This window comes from Equus asinus, chromosome 16 (assembly GCF_041296235.1).
Source record: "Equus asinus isolate D_3611 breed Donkey chromosome 16, EquAss-T2T_v2, whole genome shotgun sequence".
Classification (NCBI taxonomy): domain Eukaryota; kingdom Metazoa; phylum Chordata; class Mammalia; order Perissodactyla; family Equidae; genus Equus; species Equus asinus.
In genome coordinates, this window is record NC_091805.1 from 44,722,808 (window position 1) to 44,745,198 (window position 22,391).

Consider the following 22,391-nt stretch of genomic DNA (forward strand, 5'->3'; position numbering starts at 1 on the left):
AGATATATTTGGAACGCTGGTATATTTTTTTTAAAACATTTTTTATATACTTTTATTATCTTTGCCCCATTCTAGTGTGTGTTTTTGTTATTCCAGAGGATAAGCAGATGCAGAGGCTTGTTGTTTTCTGTTGCTTGTGGTGCTGGCCCCACCCCCTTTAGTTTGTCTTAGTCAGTCTTAGCCCGTGTTTTACTTTTCTTCCTGGTACTGATGCTGTAGCTGTTAACCATTTACTGCCTAACATAACAGTCTTTTCCTCTCAAGAAGCTAATATTTTGATGACTTGGGCAACCCTTACTTATATGCCAGTAACAATTAAAAGGCAATACAGACTGGAATGCAATTAAGTGCCCTAATATGTGGCTCAAGGGTAGAGATTATCAGCCTTTCCACATCGCGAAGTCTGTGCGGCAGAGAAAAGTAGTGACTGTTCGTTCTGGCAGAGCCCCTTGTCCCTCCCTCCCACACACGTACACACCTTTATCTCAGAGACACTTGGTTCTTTCCCCAAACTTCTTTGGCTCTTATGCCTTCCTCCCTGAGTCTGAAAGCCCAAGAAGGGAAAATGGGGGAGGGGGGCGTGCCGCTCGCTTCCGTACTGGTTTATGTCCCTGGCAGTCTGGGGGAGGTGCTGGATGAGCTGCCCCAGTCCAGCTGCAGCCGACCCAGGTCCCAGTCCCTGCCCTTTGCTCTTCTGCTTTTCACTAGGTCCCCAGGCTCTGGGGGTTGGGCGTGGGAGTAGCCCTAGGGGAGCCTCGGAAGTCCTCCTGGACTGTTCGGGGGCCCCAGGCGGTAGCCACGTTCTGATTCTGGCTTGAAGCCAGGGGAGGGAGCTTGGGGTAAGGGGAGGGCCCTGAGGGAGGGGTCAGGCTCCTGAGGAAAGAGTTAATGGGAAGAGGGGGAGGGGATAGGACGAAGAGATCGAAGGGAAGGCTCAGGTAGGAAAAGAACGGAGGTGGGAAGCGTGGTAGGGAGAAGGGATCCTGCAGGATCAGGGGTCAGAGTTAGGGGGTTCCCCCCTTGCTGCAGCCGCATCCGAGGGCCGCTAACTTCTAGCTGCGGCGGCGACTTTCAGTTTCATTTCCACCAACCCTCCTGCCTGGGCCGCAGCCGCCGCCGCGATGCCCAGTAAGTTCAGCTGCCGGCAGCTCCGGGAGACGGGCCAATGCTTCGAGAGTTTCCTGGTCGTTCGGGGACTGGACATGGAGACAGATCGCGAGCGGCTGCGGACCATTTATAATCGGGACTTCAAGACCAGGTACGGGCCGGCCCACTCCCTGGCCCAGAATCGTGGGCCCAGCGCGCCGCCAAGACCCCCGCGGCGGGGCCACCTTTCCCGCCCCGGGGCGCGGAAGGAGGCAGCTCCCCCAGTGGCTCAGGCCGGTCCCGGGGCGGCGCAGACCTCCCCTCCCGCGCCGTGCCCACGCCCCGCCAGCGCCGCCCGGAGCCCGCCCGCTCTGCCCCGGCCGGGCCCCTGCGCCGAGTCCCCGCGGGTAGCCTCGCGGGCAGTCCGCTCCCTGCGGCCCCAGGCCGGGAGCCGCGTCCTGCGCCCACGCGCCGCTGGCGGGGGCTGGGGCGGCGCTGGGCGTGGGGGAGGGGAGCCCGGGAGGGGGCCCGGGCGGCGCGGGAGCGCAGGGAGGGAGCTGCCTGCTGGAGGCGCCGAGCCCGGGCTTGGGCTTCCCGGGACCCCCGCCCCCTTTTGGATGGGCTGCATCTTCGGGGGCCGCTATCCCAGAGAGCTAAGAGACCTAGTGTGGGAGGGAGAATCTCAGGGCATTCGGCAAAGAAGAAAAAGGCACGAACTACATGCGTACCAAACCTCCGTTAACACCTGTGGCTTCTCCATGGAGACCCAGGGCCAGGACCAGGATCCTGGAGGCCCCTTGTCACCCCCCTTTCCTGTTACCATCCAAGTAAAAAAGAGACTTCCCTCTGTCAAACCACGGAATTGTGCTTTAAAAACACCTCTGTCAGCAGGCTGCAGCCTTGGGCCGAAAACCAAGAAACAATTTAACATGAGTAAATGTAAAGACATACAAATAAATACAGCGTGGTGGGACTTTAGGCTTAACCACAGACCTCCTGAAAAAGACTGGGTTTTCGCAGACGAAAAGGCCAGTATGGCTGCTGCCAGAGGAAAGGAGCATTAGACTGTATTAACAGTGTGGTTTGGGGTTGGGAAGGAGGTAGTGACTCTCCATATTGACCAGATCGTATCTGGATTATTGTTTTCAATAATGAGTGTCACATTTTAAGAGGGGCATTAACAGGCTTGAGCACCATCTGAAGAAGGGGCAAAGATGAGATCTGTTTTATGCTCCCCCACTGTGCTGGGCACCATGGGGAATAGAAAGATGAAAAATACACAATCCCTGGGGAACAGTAGAGACTATGATGTGCATACAATATACATGCATCCAAGATACTAGAATAAATCGTAAATAAAATGAAGATTATAATAGAGATAATAAGAAAAATGCTGGAGGAACATAAAGCAGACACCACTGAGTTCACATCATCAACACTTCACATATGTGAATTCAGCTGTGTCCACAAAAAATGAGTACAACATGGCACTAAACACAAGTCAACTACTTCTTTTGGCTCTGCTAAAGAAATTATTATTCTGACACTTGTTAAAACTGTAAGGAAGACTTTCGTCGAGACTATTGCAATAGGGGAGAGAGATCTAGCTGAACTTTAAATACAGCAAAGACAGCTGGGAATTTATAGCCAAGGAGCAGAACAAGGACGTCAGTGGATAGAAAATTACCGAGAGGAGACATGAAGAGTAGAGGGATTCTGGCTAAAGGCAACGTTAAGGATTTACATATGAAAGGTATGGGATGAGGAATTTGGTAAGATATCAAGGGTCCAGGATTCTTGCTGAGGCTGTGCTAGGCTGGCCAGAGATGGGTGGGCAGGGGCGGGGAGGCAAAGTTGAGACCCAATCAAGAAGAGGGTTTGGAGGGGCCGGACTTAAATTTGGTCAGGAGGAGTTTGTCAGCTCTAAAGCAAAGATACACACTATGTCCCAATACTGGGGAAAAACAAGCTATGTGAGATTACACACAGAACACCAAATATACTGTACATTATGGGTGAATTTAAGAGGTTTTCAAAAGTAATTTTTTCTGTATGCACTTGTTTTTCCTGCAAGTAAGATACCGCTCCCCTGTAATTATTAGGAAATTCAATGGAAAAGGTGGCATTGACCTTGGCCTTGAAGGATGTAGTTTTAGTATTTGGAGGAGAAGGAAAGGCTTCTGTGTTGATCCATGTTCTGTCCTGAGATCTAGTCAAAGAAACGAAGAAATGTTGCCCTAAAAAGAGGAAAAATTGGAGAGGACAAGGTAGTTATCTTTGAATATTTTAAAGACTGTCCTGGTGGAGACACTGTACTTCCGTGTCATTCCAGAAGGCAGAACTAGATTCTCTGAACATGCCCCCTCATGCTCCGTCCTTCGGGTGGAGGAGATTTCTAATTCTGATTAGAGAGAAATTGCTTATGCATCCTTTAAACCCAGGCTGGAATGCTGTGACGTCATCCTCCCAATGGGAATTCATTGCTTCTTCCTCTGGGCTCTTCTAGCTCATTCTTCACACCCTGGTTATGGCCCAGTTACACTCGGCCTTGTGTTAGAGCTAGTACGGAGCTGTCTTCCCCCACCAGCCTGTCAGATCCTCTGAAGGCACAGACAGGCTTTTCATCATGGTTGCACCTGCCCTCAGTCCTCATCATAGAGCCTTGTAGGTAGTAGATGCTCAATAAATGCTTGCAGAATCTAATTGAATTAGTAAAGAGTTGAGCTACAAAAGAATAGGCTGTAGGGGAGGTCTAGCAAGTCACCCTCTGTCAAGAATGCCAAGGAGATTCCTACACTGGCAGGGATAGGGCCCTTCCAACTAGGTTATTTTATGATGTGATGAGATGCTCTGCTCCCAACTCTTGCCTTTTCTCAGTTCTTGTTATTCATTTAGCAAACATATTGAATGAGGCTCACTATGAGCCTGTGCCTTGGTTCCTGCCTCTAAAGGGTGTAGTCTAGTAGGGAGTGGCAGATGTGTAGACAAACATGTAATACAGTTCTGCCGGTGCTAGTATAGTGTTTAGACAACTGGAGTTAAAATCCCGGCTCTGCCACTTGCTAGTTGCATTTGATTTTGAACAACTATCTAAATTTTCCTAACTGTTAAGTGTGTAAAATAATGCCTTTCTCTCAGGGTTGTATGAGGCCAAAATGAGCTATTGTAGGTAAAGGATTTACCCTGAGTAGCATATTGTGCGGGCTTTGGAAGTAGTAGCTGTCATTAGTACAGTGATGGCTAGGAGTCTGTTGTGTGAAGTAAGGACTGGTGTCGTGAAAAGTTTCTGAGAGAAGACTATTCTTGCTTTGGGAGTTGCTGCAGATACACAGAAGGAGCCTAACTGTCTTCAGGAGGCGGCAAGTAAGTAAGTATTTAATTACTGTTGTGATAAGGGCTTGTAAGAAAAAGGCCAGCGTGCGTTGCAAGTGTATATCTTGGACATCTGACCTAGTCTGGGAATCAAGGGTTTGTGAGAGAAAGTGAAATTTGAACAGAATCTTGAAGGATAAACAGGAGTTAGCAGATGTAAGAGGCAAGGAGAGAGCACTCCAGACAAAGGGAGTAGAACCTTCAAAGGCTTGGGGAGAACCCGGTGACATGAGGCCACAGGGAGGCAGGGCTGGATTGGGCAGGTCCTTGTGGGTGGTGGAGAGGTATTGTGGGGTTTTTTTGGTTAGTTTTGTTTTTTAACCTTAACAGAATAGGGAAGCACAGACAGTTTGAAAGTAGGAGACTGACAGAATCAGGGTTTTAGAAAGATCATCCTGGCTTCCGGGTGGAGAACGGCTTGGTGGTTGGACCCCTATCCACGGTAAAAAAAAAACTACATTTTACTCTGGGGTCTGGTATACACAGCTTTCACAGAACAATATGTGTCCTTGAAACAATCTTAACCTCACTCCCTGCCCTCTGATATTTTTTATTCTATTTTACTTCAATTTTATAAAAATCCTGGTCTTGACCCACTAATGAGAGTTGCAACCCACAGTTTGTAACACACAGAACTAGATGTCCTTTTAAGATCACTTCCAAATCTGATATTCTGTTCTGAATAACCATTCTTCTAGCTATTAGTCTTTCCTTGGTCTAAAAAGATTAGTCATCGTTCACCCAACAAATAACAGAGGCCAAGGGCAGGGCATTACAGACCAAGGATGTCCACAGCAGCAGAAGTCTGGAAGGGAGTGCAGTGGTACAAGTAGCTGGGAATGGCTGAGGTGCCGTGAAGGATGAATTGACTAGAGGCCCCGTGTGGAGTGTGGACCTGTGCCTCAGGTTCTTCTGTAAAATGGGGTGATGATAATTGCTACCTCAAAGGGTTGTCATGAGGTTTAAATGAGATAACGCATGTAGGTACTTAGAACAGCACACAGTAAGTGCTCAATAAATGTTCTCTATTGTTGTTGTTGATGGTGTTGTTGTCGTTGCGTTATCATTGTTAATGTGGGAGGATCCAAGTAGAGGACTTAATCCTGTTGACTGTGGAGTCATAAATTGAGGGACCGGCCCTGATTTGTGTGTGATAATAACTCCTGCTGATTTAGGGGATGGACCGGGACAGGGGTGTGAAGAGGAAAACCAGCAGTTCATAGGGCTTAGAAAAATATGATCAGGCAGTTCACAGAAGAAATAGAATGACTAATAAACAGAAGGAAAGATCCTTCACTGTATTAGAGATCAGGGAAGTGCAAATTTAAACAAGATAACATTTTTTGCTTTTCAGATTGTCAGAAATTTAAAAGATTGGAGGTTTCTGATGTTAAGTGTCTAAGAAAAGGAGTTTTCTCAAATCCTTGTTAGTGAGACTGTAAGTCTGTACAACCTATTTACAGGACAGTTTGGCAGAACTTACTAAAGTTGTAAAGATTCCTTCTCTTTGGCCCGGAAGAAGTTCTACTTCAAGGCATTTGTCCCATATATCACCTATAGTAAACAGTTTTTGTGCAAGATGGTTATTATAACATTTGAAATGCAGTAGGCAAAAATTGTAGTTAGCCTGCCTACCACAGTGCATTCAAACTGTGCTATCCTTTATAGCCATTCAAAAGAGCGAAGTGGCTTGATAAAATGTTGTGATGGAAGGATATCCATGGTGGTGAAAGCACTCTGTTGCGGAATAGTGTGTGCAATATACAAAATATGTATGCTTAAAAAATGTTTTTGTGTGCATAGAAGAAAGTGGAAAACACACATCAAGCGCTTAAACAGGTAGTTGGGAGTGAGTGAGTGGGGGTCCTTAATATTTTATGTTAGATGTTTGTCTTGTTTAAATGTTTTTTAGTACTTTTGGTGACCACCCTTTCGTCCGTCTCTCTCCTTATGCGTGATACTTCCATCACACAATGTAAATTTACCCACATGGGATCATTATAATAGACCTTTTTTTTATTATGGACCCTCCCCATATCAGCGTCCCACCTCCATTTCCTTGTTCTGCCCCATGCTCAGGAATTCATGATATCAACCAGGGTATCTTTTTAGTTGTTATTTTATTAGAAAAGAGATCATGTTACGCACATTTTCTACATCTCAATTTTCTTACTCGAAAATATGTCGTGGAAATCACTCCTGACCGTCAAATGCATTGGGGGTTTTCCCCAATATTTTATGGTGACAGATTTCAAACATAAAGAAAAGTTGAAATAATTGTACAGTGAACACCCATATTACACCCTTACCTAGATTTGTTAATTAGCATTTTATACGTCTGCTCATCGATCCATCCCTCCAGCCATCGTAATTTTTTGATGCATTTCAAAGTAAGTTGCAGGTATCAGTGCAGTTAACCCCTAAACGCTTCAGCATGATTATCATTAACTATAGGAGTTCAAAATTTGTTTACGATTCTTTTTTTTTAAGTAAAATTTACATATAATGAAATGGACACATTTTAAGTGTACCATTCTATGAATTTTAACGAATTCATATGCCTGTGTGCAACCCCCTGTTAAGATACAGAACGTGACATCACCCCAGAAAGTTCCCTTATCTCCTTTCCTAGTCAGTCCTCACCCTGAGCACCCAAAAGCAACCAGTGCTCTGCTTTTTTCAGAGAGAGTACCTGTTCTCAAATAGCACGCACTCTTTCAGTAAGGCATCTTTCACTTGACGTAACGTTTTTGAGATTCATCCGTGTTGTAGTGTGCATCAGTAGTTTCTTTTTATCACTGTGTAGTATTCCTTGTATGAATACAAATCACAGTTTGTTTATCTGTTCTCCTGTTCACGGACACGGTTTTCAGTTTGGGGCTATTATGAATAAAATTGCCATGAAGATTCTTGCACAAGTCGCTTTGTGGACATATGTTTTCATTTCTCTTGGGGATATCCCTAGGGGTCTAATTGCTGGGTCAGGGGGTATTTACTTATTTATTTTTAATCTTGGGCAGAGTGCTTAACCTCTTTTCGGTGGCAGCAGCCGAGTCTTCTGGACTGGTCTGCTGTGATCTTGTCTGGGGTTTAGACTGCTCAGCCTTCCTTACTTCCTGCCGGTTTTCTGAGCCGCCTTCTTCAAACCTCTCAGCAGTTTTAATTAAGCTCTTCTCACTTAAATCATCCATAATTTATTCTGTTGCCTACAACTAATGACTCCAAATGTACACAGCCATCTGAAAGTAGTGTGACCATGCCTTCATACATTTTAGTTCCCTTCCACTTCCTTCCTTCCTTTATCTATATAGTGCAAGTTGGACAGGTATGTTACCTGACACCTAACATTCCAGGCCATTGCACGGTGGGGCTATATGTCAGCCAGCAGTTCAGTGTTTGCATTGTCATCTTTTTTGTCTCTAAAACAACAGTCTAGAGTTACTTTGATATTACTTTCAATCATTCTACCAGCAAGTATTTATTGAATAAATACCAGCACTAGGTCTACACCAGGTATTAGAGTTGCACTGTTTTTTAATGAATTTTTATTGCAATTATAATATAGTATTCTTTTCATTAAAAGTCAGAACATTACAATATATATTTAGTTTTACAAGAAACTATCGAACCTTTTTCCAAAGTGATTGTACCATTTTATATTCTGACCAACAACACGTGAGCATTCTGGTGTTTCCATATCCTTGTCAACGTTTGGTGTTGTCAGCCTTTTAAATTTTAGCCATTCAGGTGGGTGTGATGCGTTCTTTTTGATGGCTGTATAATATTCCATGGTACAGGTGTTTAGAATTTATTCAGCCCTCTCTCTCGATGGGTATTTGTTTTGTTTCCAGTTCTTGGCTACTGTGAATGACTGCAGAAGCATCCTTGCATGTATGTCCTTACACATTGGTACTTTCCTTTCCATGGGATATGTTCCCAAGAATGAGATTCCTGAGTTAAAGGATACCTGTATTTCAAATGTTAGCAGATGTTTGCAGATTGTTTTCCAAAAGATTGTAATACACTTCACCTTTCTACCAGCAATGTATGAGAGTTCACTTTTCCAAATATACATAACAGCAATGCATGTTGTGACTATTTTCCATTTTGTCAGTCTAACAAACAAAATATTTCATTTTTACTTTAATTTGTGTTTCTTTACTTTTGGAGATCTTTTCATACTTCTTTGATCATCTGGATTTGTTCTTTAAGTTGAATATTCAATTTTTCAATTGAATTGTCTGCCTTTTTTCCCTAGAAATCCAGGTGACTAGATGTATAATACAGGAATTGGGGCTTGTTTCTCAAGTATGTACTAAGTTTGTGGGTTTAAAATATATATATGAATATTTATTATGGCTGTCACCTTAGGGCAGGGATAGGTGAATTAGGGTAGTCGTAACAGATATGGGGAATAATTTTGAGAAATACTTAGATGGTAGCACCCACAGTAGATGTTACAAAACATGCAAAGTTGAGTTCCTCCTGCCCATGCACCCACACAGAAGTTTCTAAAGACAGATTTCACATTAATGTTTTGATTCGGGCTTCTCCTAAAACCCAGAAGATCTGGCTATCTTGGGCCTACATTTCCTGCTAGGAGCATTTGTCTGGAGATGAGCATCAGTTATCCCTTTCGACGGCATGGTTCACTCCCTTCAGAGCCCTGATTCCTCCCCTGCACCAAGCCCAGAGCTCTGCGGCATTTCACGGCACCTGCACTTGTTGTCTTGTTGTTGAGTAAGATTGGCCCTGAGCTACTATCTGTTGCCAATCTTCCTCTTTTTGCTTGAGGAAGGTTTGCCCTGAGCTAATATCTGTGCCAATCTTCCTCTATTTTGTGTGTGGGTCACTGCCACAGCATGGCTGACGGGTAGTGTAGGTCCCTACCAGGATCCAAACTCAGGAACCCCCCACCGCCAAAATGGAGCACCCTGAACTTAACCACTATGGCCCAGGGGCCAACCCCAGCATTTGTTTTCTTATAGTAGTTATGAGGGGCGTGTAGTCCTTCTTACTCTAATGATTCAAAAATGGGACTGTACAGGTGCCTGAGAGGGCTACAGGTATCAAAGACACCTGCAGGGCCAGGCTTCTGTCAGCATTTGAATTTGTGCCCCATCCATGGAATTCACTGACCAAGGGGCCCTGGTGGCTTCCTGGTTTCAGTCCCTGTAGGACTGGGCCTCTCAGCGGCGTTTGAGCCTGATACCTGATTCTGAGACTCTTCCTGATTCTCCTCCCTCTCCTGGGGGCATTTCCTTCTCTGTTTTCTCTTCCTCCCTGGCTTGTCCTGGCCCTGGCTGTTCTCAGACTGCTCACACTCCCTGGGGCGATCACAGACATTTTCATGGTTGTAACTACTACCTGAGGACTGCCGAATATTAGGCTCTACTTTGACGTTAGCCTGAGTTCTCAGCTTCTGACTCATGGAACCAGCTGCCTCTGGACACAGGAGTCTCAAACTGAGCATGTCCAAATCCAAAGGTCATGGTCAGTCCCTCCAGCAACCTCTTTCTCCCCCTCCTCCCCTCCTACTCTCCCCCCTCCCTTTACCTCCTGTCTCAGGTATAGTCCCCAAATAGTCCCCAAAGCCCAGCCTCTGTTCCCCCTCTTGTCAATCACCAAATTCTGCTGATTTTATACTCTAAATATTATCAGATCTAGCCCCTCTTCTATTCTTACCACAGCCTTGTTCAGACCCTAGTCACCTTTTAATTGGACTATTACAATGGCTTTCTTCTAACTGGTCTCCCTGCCTGCAGTCTTGCCTCCAGCAAATCCATCCTCCAATCCTGATGCCAGAGTGATCTGAAATGCAGATCTGATCTTGCCACTCCCCTGCTTAAAACCCACCGCCTGGTGGTTCTGTAACCGCAGTGTAGCATCTGAGGCGGGCTGAAAGTAAGTTGTTACTCCTCCTCCTCCTGCTACTGTTAGTACTATTGTTTACTACTAATACAAATACTAATAATAGTAGCTAACATTTACTGAGTATTTGCTATGATGTTTTCAAATGATTTATTATCTTTTTAAAACAAGTGAGAGCCGATTCAAAGTCTTCCAAATAGTATCATTCTCATTGGCCCGGGGTGAGGGAGAGGGGCAGAGTTACAGGCAGGGGGCACCAGGGAGATGTCCATAACCGTAAATGATCTTATTATATGCTCATGAGTGACCGTGCTGATTTAGCTTTAATAGTTATATAGGGATTACCATGGTCCTTAGGAACTAGCATCTGCTTTCATTCCCTACAAAGGAAAGAGGGAGGGTGGTCAGTAGTCCAGATCTTGAATATTTCCACGAAGTATGTCACATATGGGGATGTCCTCTGGCTCCTGGATGTTAGTAAAGGAGGACGACTGCTGGCCTTCAGGGTCAAGTCCAGGCTTTAGGACCTGGCATACAAAACTATGTGTGACCTGGTCCCTGCCCACCTCTGCTGCCCTCTGCCACTCCCTTCCTTGCACTTTTCACTCTAGTACAACCAGACTGTGTGTGATACTAATCCTAGCATCTCTTACTGAGATCTCCTTATGTGCCAAGCACTGGGCTAAGTGGACACTGCAATGTCCATCTCATGTAATCCTCACAGCACCTCCACGAGGTAAGTCTGTAGTTAGCCCCATTGTATAGGGAGGAAAGCGAGGCTCTGAGAGATGAAGTGACCCGAGGTGGCCCACTAGTGACAGAGTGGGTAGTCCCCCCAGCCCCTTGCACTTGTTCTTGCATATCCGCCCACCTTAGCTCACACCCTACCTGGCTGACCCCCATTGGTCCTTCAGGACTCCATTCTGACCCTGTCTCCTGGGGAAGCCTTCCTAGACCCGCCACTGTCCCCAGGCTGCCTGGAAGCCTCCTTTTTGCTGTGCTCCCGGCAGCTTGCTGGAATTGCTATGTTCAGTCTGCTCCTTGAGGCAGGTCTGAGTCTTTTGCCTCTTTGAACCCCCAGCATCTAGCGCAGTGTCTGGCACATAACAGGTCTCTGTAAGTGTTTGTTGACTTGACTAAACTGAATTCCAGGCGCTGAATCTTGCGGTTATTGTCCTTCTGACCACTTTTCCCTGTCTTCACCTTCTCTAGGCACAAAGCCAAGCTATTTGATCTCTGGAGAAGGATCCTTTCCCTTCCTGCTTGGGTTCCACCTGCACCCTTTGACTTCAGGTGGAAACTGCTGTCTGATCAGCCACCTTGCCCACACACCCTGGACATCTGTACTCTGTGACCCCTCTCTCACTCTGCACCATCAGGCTGGACCCCAGCTCCACCCCTTCGAATCAACAATTCAGCTTCCCCTTAGCCTTAGCTCTTTCCACTGGGTTATTTGTATCTTTTCTGTCCCCAGTAGTTTTCCCAAAAAATCTTCATTTCTTTCTCTCTCTTCCCTTAGCTTTCCAAATCAACAGCCCATGATTGAGCTTTTCTCAGAATTGCACAATCCACAATCTGCTGCTTAAAACAATCATATTTTGTCTAGGAAAGTCCCGTTGCCTTCCCTTAAAACATTAAAAATTCCTACAATCCCTCGCCTGAGTCTCTGTCCCTGGGCCCTGTCCTGTTCCCCAGCAGGGCTGGTGTGTCCAGCACAGAGTGACCCTCAGACGCCCTTCCCAACATGTCGCCCTGCCTTCCCTCACTTCCCAGTCTCCTCTGCTTCCGGCAGCTTTGGGACCCCCGCCCCTGGCTTCTCCTCCATGCTGTATGGAATGAAGTTTGCAAATCTGGCCTACGTCACCAAGACACGGGTCAGGTTCTTCAGACTCGACCGCTGGGCTGACGTGTGGCTCCCAGAAAAGAGGAGAATGAAGCTGGGGTCAGATATCAGCAAACACCACAAGTCACTGCTAGCCAAGATCTTTTATGACAGGTGTGTATGTGTGTGAGGGGGTTGTGTAGAGAGGGGCCTGGGTGTGGGGAAGCTGTCCGCCTGAGAAAAGAGTGTGTTGTCTCAGCTTGGGGTAAGGCCCCTCCTTCAAGGAGTGGGGGAAGGGTAGGGAAGGAGCTAATTGGTTTGGGGGGAGGGAGTGGGTTGCCTGAGCACAGCTGGCACTTTGCCAGCCTCCCCAGCCTAAAACTTGCCCCAAGCAACTTGCCTCCAGTCCAGGCCCCTCCCGCCCCAGCCCCCGCCCTTGACTCCCACTCTCCCCAGGGCTGAGTATCTTCACGGGAAACATGGGGTGGACGTGGAAGTCCAGGGGCCCCATGAAGCCCGAGATGGGCAGCTCCTTATCCGCCTGGATTTGAACCGCAAGGAGGTGCTGACCCTGAGGCTTCGGAACGGAGGAACGCAGCCGGTCACCCTCACCCACCTCTTCCCACTCTGCCGGACCTCCCAGTTTGCCTTCTACAATGGAGACCAGGAGCTGCCCTGCCCGCTGGGCCCCGGTGAGTGGGTTTCCAAAGGAAAAGGCCTCTGGTGGATAGGGTCTTGCCCTAGGAAGGGTTACCATTGCTGTCCTCTGGGCTCCTGGCTTGGGATGGGGCTATTTGGGGGCGGTTATCCAGGGTAGAGAGGCTGGTGGGAGGAGGCTCCCTCCTTGCCCCCCGCTCACTCACCCATCCTCTTGCAGGTGAATGCTATGAGCTCCATGTCCACTGTCAGACCAGCTTTGTGGGCTACTTCCCAGCCACGGTGCTCTGGGAGCTGCTGGGACCCGGGGAACCGGGTTCAGAAGGAGCTGGCACTTTCTACATTGCCCGCTTCTTGGCTGCTGTCGCCCACAGTCCCCTTGCAGCACAACTGAAGCCCACGACTCCCTTCAAGCGGACTCGGATCACTGGAAACCCTGTAGTGACCAACCGGATAGAGGAAGGAGAGAGACCTGACCGGTAACTCCTCTCTCCAGCGCAGTCGGGGCTGGGGGGCCCCAACCCAACCGTGCGGGCCCTGGGGAAGAGCACAGAGCTGGGGGCCGGAGCCCCCTTTCCTAACGGCGAGTTCTTAACTCCTCTGGGCAGCAGATACAAAGACAGTGTGAAAAAATGTTAAGCATTTTTGACAGTATGATGGATTGTCAGGCAGCCCGTGGTAGACATCTCTCTCTTTTTTAACAATTTTGAGATAATTCACATGTCATAGAGTTCACTCATTTAAAGTGTGCAGTGCGTTGGTTTTTAGTATATTCACAGATATGTGCAACCTTCACCACAATCCGTGTTAGAGCATTTCATTACCCTAGAATGGGTACTACCTAGGTGGGGACGTACTACCCACCACCCTTTAGCTCCCCATTCCCTCCCAGCCCTAAGCAACCACTCATTTACTTTCTGTCCCTATAGATTTGCCTATTCTGGAAATTTCATATGAATGGAGTCAAATAGTATGTGTAGACATCTCTTGACATGGTTAGGTGTTTACAAAATGCTGAACTGTAAAAGCACGCTATAGACCATTGTGCTTTTGCTGTTAAAAATACGTGTATAGGGCCAGCCCAGTGGCGCAGCGGTTAAGTTCGCACGTTCCGCTTCTCGGGGGCCCAGGGTTCGCTGGTTCAGATCCCGGGTGCGGACATGGTACCACTTGGCACGCCATGCTGTGGTAGGCGTCCCACATATAAAGTAGAGGAAGATGGGCACGGATGTTAGCTCAGGACCAGGCTTCCTCAGCAAAAAAAAAAAAAAAGAGGAGGACTGGCAGTAGTTAGCTCAGGGCTAATCTTCCTCAAAAAAAAAAAAAAAATACGTGTATATAATACAAACCAACAAAAAAGTCTGGAAGACTACCTACCAAAAAGTTAATGTCAGTTATCCCTGGATGGTGAGAATGTTATTTATTTACTCATTTATTTATTACCTGTTTTCTCGAGTTTTTTCTCTAATGAACATGTATTGCTTATATACGTATTCTATTCCTATATATGTATTACATATATATTTTCTTAATGCTTCCAAAAATGAGAACAGCCCAACCTTGAAGCGAGCAGCCACATGAGGTAGTGAGTTCTGCCTCCTCGGGCCCAGGCTGCTGACCCCTGTCAATGATAGTTTTGTAGAAGGGCTTGTGTATCCTCCAGGGAGGGGCCTTCTCAGAGTCTCTGAAGGTGAGGGGTCTCTGTGTTCCTGATAGCTTTTCCTTCCCCACCCTGCAGCGCTAAGGGCTATGACCTGGAGCTAAGTATGGCGCTGGGGACGTACTACCCACCACCCCGCCTCCGGCAGCTCCTCCCCACCCTTCTTCAGGGAACAAGTATCTTCACTGCTCCAAAGGAGATTGCTGAGATCAAGTAAGTACCACCACTCTGCACCCCTCATGCTGCTTTATCTGTCTCTTCCCTGCTGGCTTCTTCACGTTGCCCCGAAACCTCTGTCCTCGGCCTCCCATGCTCCGTTCGTTTATTCCCTTACTGAGCACGCACTGTGCTCCGGGCACTGTTCAAGGTGAATCACTCATGGCCTTGTCCATCCTAGTGGGGAGCAGTGAGCATCTGTCTTATAATTTCATGTCATGATGAGTGCTATGAAGAAGTAAACTGAAGCTCACTAAAACTAAAGCAGGGTAAGGGGTTGGGCCATACTGAGGGCAGTTAGTCCTGGCCTCTTTGAGGAGATGACGTCTGAGCAGGGAATGACATCTGAATGGGGTGAGGGTGTGTGTCATAGGAGGATCTGGGGAGAGAATGTTCCAGACCCTAGGGTCCACAGTGCAAATGGCCAAGTCAGATCTGAGGTAGAGGGCAGGGGCATTCGAGGAAGGGAGTGAGAACCAGGGCTGTCTTCTTCGAGGCCTTGAGCCATCCACTTCTCTGCCCTTCTAGTCTTCCCTGATGCCTGATGTTTTCATAGTCCCAGAGCTGAGGATGGGAGAGGGTGGATGCTCCTGGGCATGGGGGTTACCTGACTCATCCTATTCCTGTTCCTGCCCCTCCCACCTGCCCAACCATCACTGCCAGGGCCCAGCTGGAGACAGCCCTCAAGTGGAGGAACTACGAGGTGAAGCTCCGGCTGCTGCTGCACCTGGAGGAGCTGCAGATGGAACATGACATCCGGCACTATGACCTGGAGTCGGTGCCCATGACCTGGGACCCTGTAGACCAGAACCCCAGGCTGCTCACACTGGAGGTTGGGGCTTGGATTGTGGGCGGGGAGGTGGGCTCAGGTCAGCCACCAGCCCGCAGGCTATGGGCAGAACACTGTTCCTGAGGGCAGGGCATAACAAGAGGAAGGACGAAGTTGTTCCTGCCCCAGAGGGCTTAGCAACGTGCCCCAAAAGAGGTGGCAGAGCAAGGCAGTGGGGAGGACCTGAGTTTTAGTTCAGACTTGCTACCACCACCTGTGTGGCCTTCACAAGTCCCTTGCTCTCTCTCGGTTTTAGTCGCCTCATCTGAAAAGCACAGAGCTGGACTAGATAATTCTTAGAGCCCCTTCCAGCTCTCAGATGTTGAACGTGTACACATAAGCCCAGAATTACACATGAGAATGGATCCTGCACACTGAGTGCTGAGGAAGGGACCCGGTGGGGGCGGGGGGGGGGGGGTTTGAGGATGTCAGGGAAGGATTCCTGCAGGAACTGAGTTTTGAAAAAGATTTTAAAAGCAGAGTAGGAATTGAGCTGTCCAAGATGGCAACTGAACCGGCTGGAAAGCTGGCTTCCACGTCCTGAAATCGTGCACTGGAGGGTTTCTGGGATTCCTGGGCTTAGCATCTCTGAGCAGCCTGGACAGACTTATCTCCTTCCTTGTCCCCTGACTCTTGTGCTATCTGGTGGGAGAGGAAAGAGGCAAAGCTCCCTGCGTCTTGGGGCGAAGGGTAGAGCTTCAGTCCTTGTCGCTCAGAGGAGGCCTGGAGAGCCTGGGGGTTGGGCCCTCCAGGGGGTAGAAGCTTGCTTGTGTTCATACCCCCTAGGTTCCCGGGGTGACCGAGAGCCGCCCTTCAGTGCTACGAGGGGACCACCTGTTTGCCCTTTTATCCTCTGAGACACACCAAGGGGACCCCGTCACCTATAAGGGCTTTGTACACAAGGTAGAATTGGACCGTGTCAAGCTGAGCTTTTCCATGAGGTAGGTGTTGGGGAAACCCTGAGCTGCCAGAAGGGTCTACAGATGCCCCTCTTAGGCCAGGGGAGGGGGGGGTCTTTCTCCCTGAGATGAGTGGAACCCCAGGGACGGGGCAAGAGGCTTTTCTTCAGGGGGACCCTGAGATACCTTGGCAGCTTCCTCTCCTGGAGGGATTGCGTGGAGGTCTTGGAAAGAGGGAGTAGAGTCGGGGTAGATGGAGGGAGTCCTGGCCTTTTATTGCCCACCCACCTAACTGGAACTCTTCCCCCTCTCTCCCTTCCCAAAGCCTCCTGAGCCGCTTTGTGGATGGGCTGACCTTCAAGGTGAACTTCACCTTTAACCGCCAGCCTCTGAGGGTGCAGCATCGCGCCCTGGAGCTGACGGGGCGCTGGCTGCTGTGGCCCATGCTCTTTCCTGTGGCCTCCCGTGGGGTCCCACTGCTGCCCTCAGATGTGAAGCTCAAGTGAGACTATGGGCAGGGGGGCTCTGGGGCTACCTGGAGCGTGGCATAGAGGATGGAGTCGGGGAGGCCTCTGGGACACTGGATGACTTCATGTTCCTGGCCCCTTTGCCAGGCTGTATGACCGGAGTCTGGAGTCAAACCCTGAGCAGCTACAGGCCATGAAGCACATTGTTATGGGCACCACTCGTCCAGCCCCTTACATCATCTTTGGGCCTCCAGGCACTGGCAAGACTGTCACCTTAGTGGAAGCCATCAAGCAGGTGGGTCATGAGCAAAGACCTGGGGCCTACACTCTGACTTCCCTGGGATCAAGCCGTTGTCCCCAGATTTCTGGTTCTGTCCAGCTTCCTGAACGTCCCTGAGCTAACATCAAGGGTCAGTATGACTGTTGAGCATTGTTGCACAGGTTGTGTACTGCATGCCTCTTGGAGTCACCATTCATGAGTCAGTCATCGTAGGCTTGTATATTTACTGCAGCAGTTTTCCAGCATTAAAGTGCTATTTGGACTAGCAAGGGGCTGTGGATCAGAACTTGCCATTTGTGTCACTAGCTCCCTCAGCTAGGGGAGGCAAATGCTATACTGCACCAGCCTGAGGCACCCCCAAGTCTCTCCCTCCCTCCCTCTGTCTGGAGACCAGGAAGCTGCTTCCCACTGTGCTTCTCCCCACCCCAGGTTGTGAAGCACCTGCCTGATGCCCACATCCTGGCCTGCGCTCCGTCCAACTCGGGGGCTGACCTCCTCTGTCAGCGGCTCCGGGTCCACCTGCCCAGCTCCATCTACCGTCTCCTGGCCCCCAGCAGGGACATCCGCATGGTGCCTGAGGACATCAAGGTACCTGGGGAAGTGCCAAAGAGCAAGGGATGGTGGATGCTGTGAGGGCTCTCAGGGTAGTCACTGGGGCCAGGAAACTAGGAGACCTGCATTCTGATACTTGTTGTGTGGCCTTGGGTGGGTTAGGACCCCTCTCTGGGCTTCAGTTTCCCCATGTATAAAGAGAGAGGTAAATAAAATTGCCTGGGGACCCCAGAGCCAGAGTCAGGGTGAGAATGGGTGGAGCCAAGCTGATTCCCCCTTTCCCTTCACAATCACAGCCCTGCTGTAACTGGGATGCAAGGAAGGGCGATTACGTATTTCCCGCCAAGAAGAAGCTGCAGGAATATCGTGTCTTAATTACCACCCTCATCACTGCCAGCAGGTGGGAAGTGTGTATGTGTGTCTCAGTGGCGTGTGTAACTAAAGGGCAGGCTGGGGAGATGGGGAAGAATGGTGCCTGGGGAGGTGGGTGAGGGGCAGTTTGGATGAGCATTCAGATTGCAGTTGGGTACCTGGGTATGACCCCTGCATGGCCTGACACCTCCCAGGTTGGTCTCGGCCCAGTTTCCCATTGATCACTTCACACACATCTTCATCGATGAAGCTGGCCACTCCATGGAGCCTGAGAGTCTGGTGGCCATAGCAGGTGAGGGGCTCAAGGTGGGCTGTGGGTGTGCCACCCTGTGTGGGGGTCGGGGCCGTCCCACCACACCTTTCTCCCCACCCTACCTTGCCTCCCAGGGCTGATGGAAGTCAAGGAAACAGACAATCCAGGAGGGCAGCTGGTGCTGGCAGGAGACCCTCGGCAGCTGGGGCCTGTGCTGCGTTCCCCACTGACCCAGAAGCATGGGCTGGGGTACTCACTGCTGGAGCGGCTGCTCACCTACAACGCCTTGTACAAGAAGGGCCCTGACGGCTACGACCCCCAGTTCATAACCAAGCTGCTGCGCAACTACAGGTACCCTGCACCCTCCCCTCTCCTGCAATCCCATGCCTTCACACCGTCTGTGCAGCCCTGGCTGGAGGCTCCCTCCTGCAGTCCTGTTGCTCAGATGCTGTGTGACGAAGAAAAACTATAAACTGGAAGGTCGGAGGTCTCCTCTCCAGCCCCGTCACTGCTACTCTTTGGCTGTGTGACTTAGCAAGTGGCTTCCCTCTAGAGCAGTTGGCTTGTCTGTGTATGGGGATGGTCAGACACTGGGATGTGTCTGGTCCCAGAGGAAGTTCCCAGGAAATCCAAAGAGAAACGAGAAAAACAGGCACAATGTAGTTTTTCATAAACCTAATTTTAAGAGCTATACTTCCTTTAGTCAATGAGTTCACACATCTAAAATACTCAGATGGTTCCTAAGTGCTTAGTTCCTCAGATGAGTCCACTAAGAGTTCAATAAATGTAGCTATTATTAGTACTACTTATATTTTTGGATTTAACACATTATCTCATCAAATAATGGTGATAGTAGATGGTACTTGTTTTTGTACTATCCTTCCTTGGCAAAAGTGAAACCTGAGAGTGGGTCCCTAATTTCTTTTTTTTTTCTTTTCAATGTGCTTGGTCTATGAAATTCTTGGTCCAGATGTTCTCGGGAACCACATTTGGTTCTGCTTTCTGTGGTTTACAGTGCCTAACAGCAGACATTGGAGGTGAACGCGTCTGCTATCCAGGGGGCAGCGGGGCAGGAGGATAATGTGTGTGGGCCCAGAGCAGGTAGAGTGGGGGCCGGGCGGGCAGGGCAGAAGTAATGGGCCCCTGGTCTTGCTCTTCCTTCCTCCTTCTGCATACCAGGTCCCACCCCACCATCCTGGACATTCCTAACCGGCTCTATTATGACGGGGAGCTGCAGGCCTGTGCTGATGTTGTGGACCGAGAGCGCTTCTGCCGCTGGGAGGGTCTGCCTCGACAGGTGAGGCTGAGCAGAGCAGGGGCTCAGGCTCCCACCCCTGGACCCTAACTTCCCTCCTACGGAAGGTAGGGGGTAGGAGGGGCCTCTGGGTGGAAGCTATAGGCCCCTCTCTGTCACCTTGGCCTGGGATCCCACCTTCCCTGGACGGCTTTGGGGGTGGGAGGGAAGGGAGGCAGGGAGGTTCGGCTGAGGGTTTCCCCTGACCCCATGTCCAGGGCTTTCCCATCATCTTTCATGGCGTAATGGGCAAGGATGAGCGTGAGGGCAATAGCCCGTCCTTCTTCAACCCCGAAGAGGCTGCCACAGTGACTTCCTACCTGAAGCTGCTCCTGGCCCCCTCCTCCAAGAAGGGCAAAGCCCGCCTGAGCCCCCGAAGCGTGGGCGTCATCTCCCCATACCGGAAGCAGGTCAGGCCCTCAGTTCCCATCAGGGTTGGGACCCGCTAGATGGTACCTCCTTCGTAGCCAGACCAGTAGGCGCAGGTTCCAGGAGCTCAGGCCTCCGCTGGCCCCATATCTCAAAAGAGCTCAGATGTCAGCGGCCCCCTCCCTTTTTGCCCCCAGCTCCCTGGCCTCCTGCCTGGCTCCCTCTTGCATTGGAGTAATGGCATGAGAGAAAGGCACCTGTCCCCATCTTCCAGGTGGAGAAAATCCGTTATTGCATCACCAAACTTGACAAGGAGCTTCGGGGATTGGATGACATCAAGGACTTGAAGGTGACACTCAACTGCTTTTTCACAGTCCCTTCCTGCCTTGTGCCCCTCACTTCTCTGCTTCCTGAGACAACCTCAGGCTCTTGCTCTGATGCTCCAGGCCAGCAAATGTCCCCGCCCCACCCCTGATGCCTGAGACGGAACCCAAGCCTCTCACTTCTGGAGCTCCCGCCTTGTAGGTCTGGGATGGGATCAGGAAGCCTACGTGCTTAGAAAACACCCGACATGATTCCTACGATCAGGCTGGTTTAAGGCCTTTGCCCTAAGGATAAAGTCCAAACTCTCCAACTTGTCCCACCTGTCATGAGTGTCCCCGCTCACCTCTCCCACCCTTTGAGTCAGTCAGTAGCTTGACTCTTGTCTCAGGTGGTGGTTCTCAGCCCCAGCTGCAGATAAGAATCACCTGGAGAGCCTTCGGTACAGGGCGCCAGGGCCCCACCCAACCACTTAACACAGCTGTCTGGGAGCAGAGCCAGGGCGCTGGTACTTTTTACAGCCCCTCAGGTGATCTAGTCTGCAGCCAGGGCTGAAAACGGGCTTTAAGATTTAGAGGCCTCTCCCTTGGAAATTCTGATTCAGGGGGTCTGGTTGTATATTTTTAACAAGTACTTAGGGATTATCTTCGGGAAAGTTTGAAAACCACTGCTCTGAGTTTCCACGTTCTTTGCAACCCTGTTTTCTTTGGTTAGATCACTTTGCACCTCCCGCTCCTTTAACTGGATTCACCCTTCAGGTTTCAGCTTCCTCGGCATCCTCCGGTCCTCCTTCCTGACCCGGTCAGGACACCCACTCACTCCGTGAACTTCTCCACACCCCCTTGGAGCTGAAGCCCTCTGAGGCAGGGCTTGTCCCTCTGGTTCCCTTTGAGCCCTTGGGCTCATGCCTTGGCTCTCCCCCATCTAGGTGGGCTCCGTGGAAGAGTTCCAAGGCCAAGAACGGAGCGTCATCCTCATCTCCACCGTGCGAAGCAGCCAGAGCTTTGTGCAGCTGGATCTGGACTTCAACCTGGGTTTCCTAAAGAACCCCAAGGTTTGAGGGCAGGTGGGTGACTGGAGCTCTTCCTTCCTTGGGGCCCTTCCCTCCTGTGACCCCCACCACTTCTTCCTTCAGAGGTTCAACGTGGCTGTGACCCGGGCAAAGGCCTTGCTCATCGTGGTGGGCAACCCGCTCCTCCTGGGCCATGACCCCGACTGGAAAACGTGAGCATTCCCACCTTGTAAATCCTTCTTGGTGGCCACATCCCCCAGCCTAGGGCAGGTGGATCTTCATTAAGCAAGTCTTCGTGGCTCAGTTAATCCTCAGGTCTGTTCATCTTCATAATAACCCCGTTTAAGTTACCTGACAGTCAGAGGTTAAGCAACTTGCCCAAAGGCTGCTGTAGCAGGACCAAGGCTTAGCGTCCGGCCTCTGATGCTCCTCATCCAGGCCTGTGCAGCTGTGTGTGTGCATGTCCCTGTTCCCCACAGATTCCTGGAGTTCTGTAAAGAAAATGGGGGGTACACCGGGTGCCCCTTCCCTGCCAAACTGGACCTGCAACAGGGACAGAACTTACTCCAAGGTCTGAGCAAGCTCAGCCCCTCTACCTCAGGTATGGCTGGGCCGGGGTGGGCCAGGTAAGGGACAGGGCTAGGGGAGGAGGTAAGGAAGAGAAAGCTCACCTCCTTTCTTTCTAGGGCCCCAGAGTCATGACTACCTCCCCCAGGAGAGGGAGGGTGACGGCGGCCTGTCCCTGCAAGTGGAGCCAGAGTGGAGGAATGAGCTCTAAAGACACGGCAGCGGCCTTCTCACACCAGCCAAGCCTTAATCGCCCTCCCGACCCTGAACCAGAACCCAGCCAAGCTGCCCCTCCAAGGGACCGGAAGGCTGGGGGAGGGAGTTTACAACCCAAGCCATTCCACCCCCTCCCCTGCTGGAGAGAATGACACATCAAGCTGCTAACAATTGGGGGAAGGGGGAGGAAGAAAAACTCTGTAAACAAAACCTTATTCTATGCAAAAGCCTCCATGTCTCCTCGCCTGGCCTCAGCTTCCTGAGCTCGCAAGCTGG

At 50.0% G+C, this 22,391-nt stretch overlaps 1 protein-coding gene across 4 annotated transcripts; it reads left to right on the forward strand.

Moving 5' to 3' along the window:
* The first annotated feature begins 900 nt into the window (after positions 1–900).
* Positions 901–22,330, forward strand: MOV10 (Mov10 RNA helicase). Of its 4 annotated transcripts, none has more exons than XM_070487044.1 (21): positions 901–938; positions 1,111–1,258; positions 12,122–12,325; positions 12,608–12,843; positions 13,029–13,287; positions 14,547–14,681; positions 15,348–15,516; positions 16,300–16,454; positions 16,738–16,914; positions 17,027–17,174; positions 17,589–17,747; positions 18,008–18,111; positions 18,278–18,375; positions 18,471–18,687; positions 19,516–19,633; positions 19,849–20,040; positions 20,274–20,348; positions 21,249–21,374; positions 21,456–21,544; positions 21,812–21,933; positions 22,019–22,330. In XM_070487044.1, the coding sequence occupies exons 2-21, from the start codon at positions 1,122–1,124 to the stop codon at positions 22,108–22,110; spliced, it is 3,012 nt and encodes a 1,003-aa protein (XP_070343145.1). In that variant the 5' UTR covers positions 901–938; positions 1,111–1,121; the 3' UTR covers positions 22,111–22,330. The 4 variants fall into 4 exon arrangements, with proteins under 4 accessions (XP_070343145.1, XP_070343144.1, XP_014692706.1 ...); XM_070487043.1 differs by having other exon boundaries at positions 915–938; positions 1,076–1,258; XM_014837220.3 differs by lacking the exon at positions 901–938 and adding an exon at positions 10,224–10,362 and having other exon boundaries at positions 1,116–1,258.
* Positions 22,331–22,391: the final 61 nt, after the last annotated feature.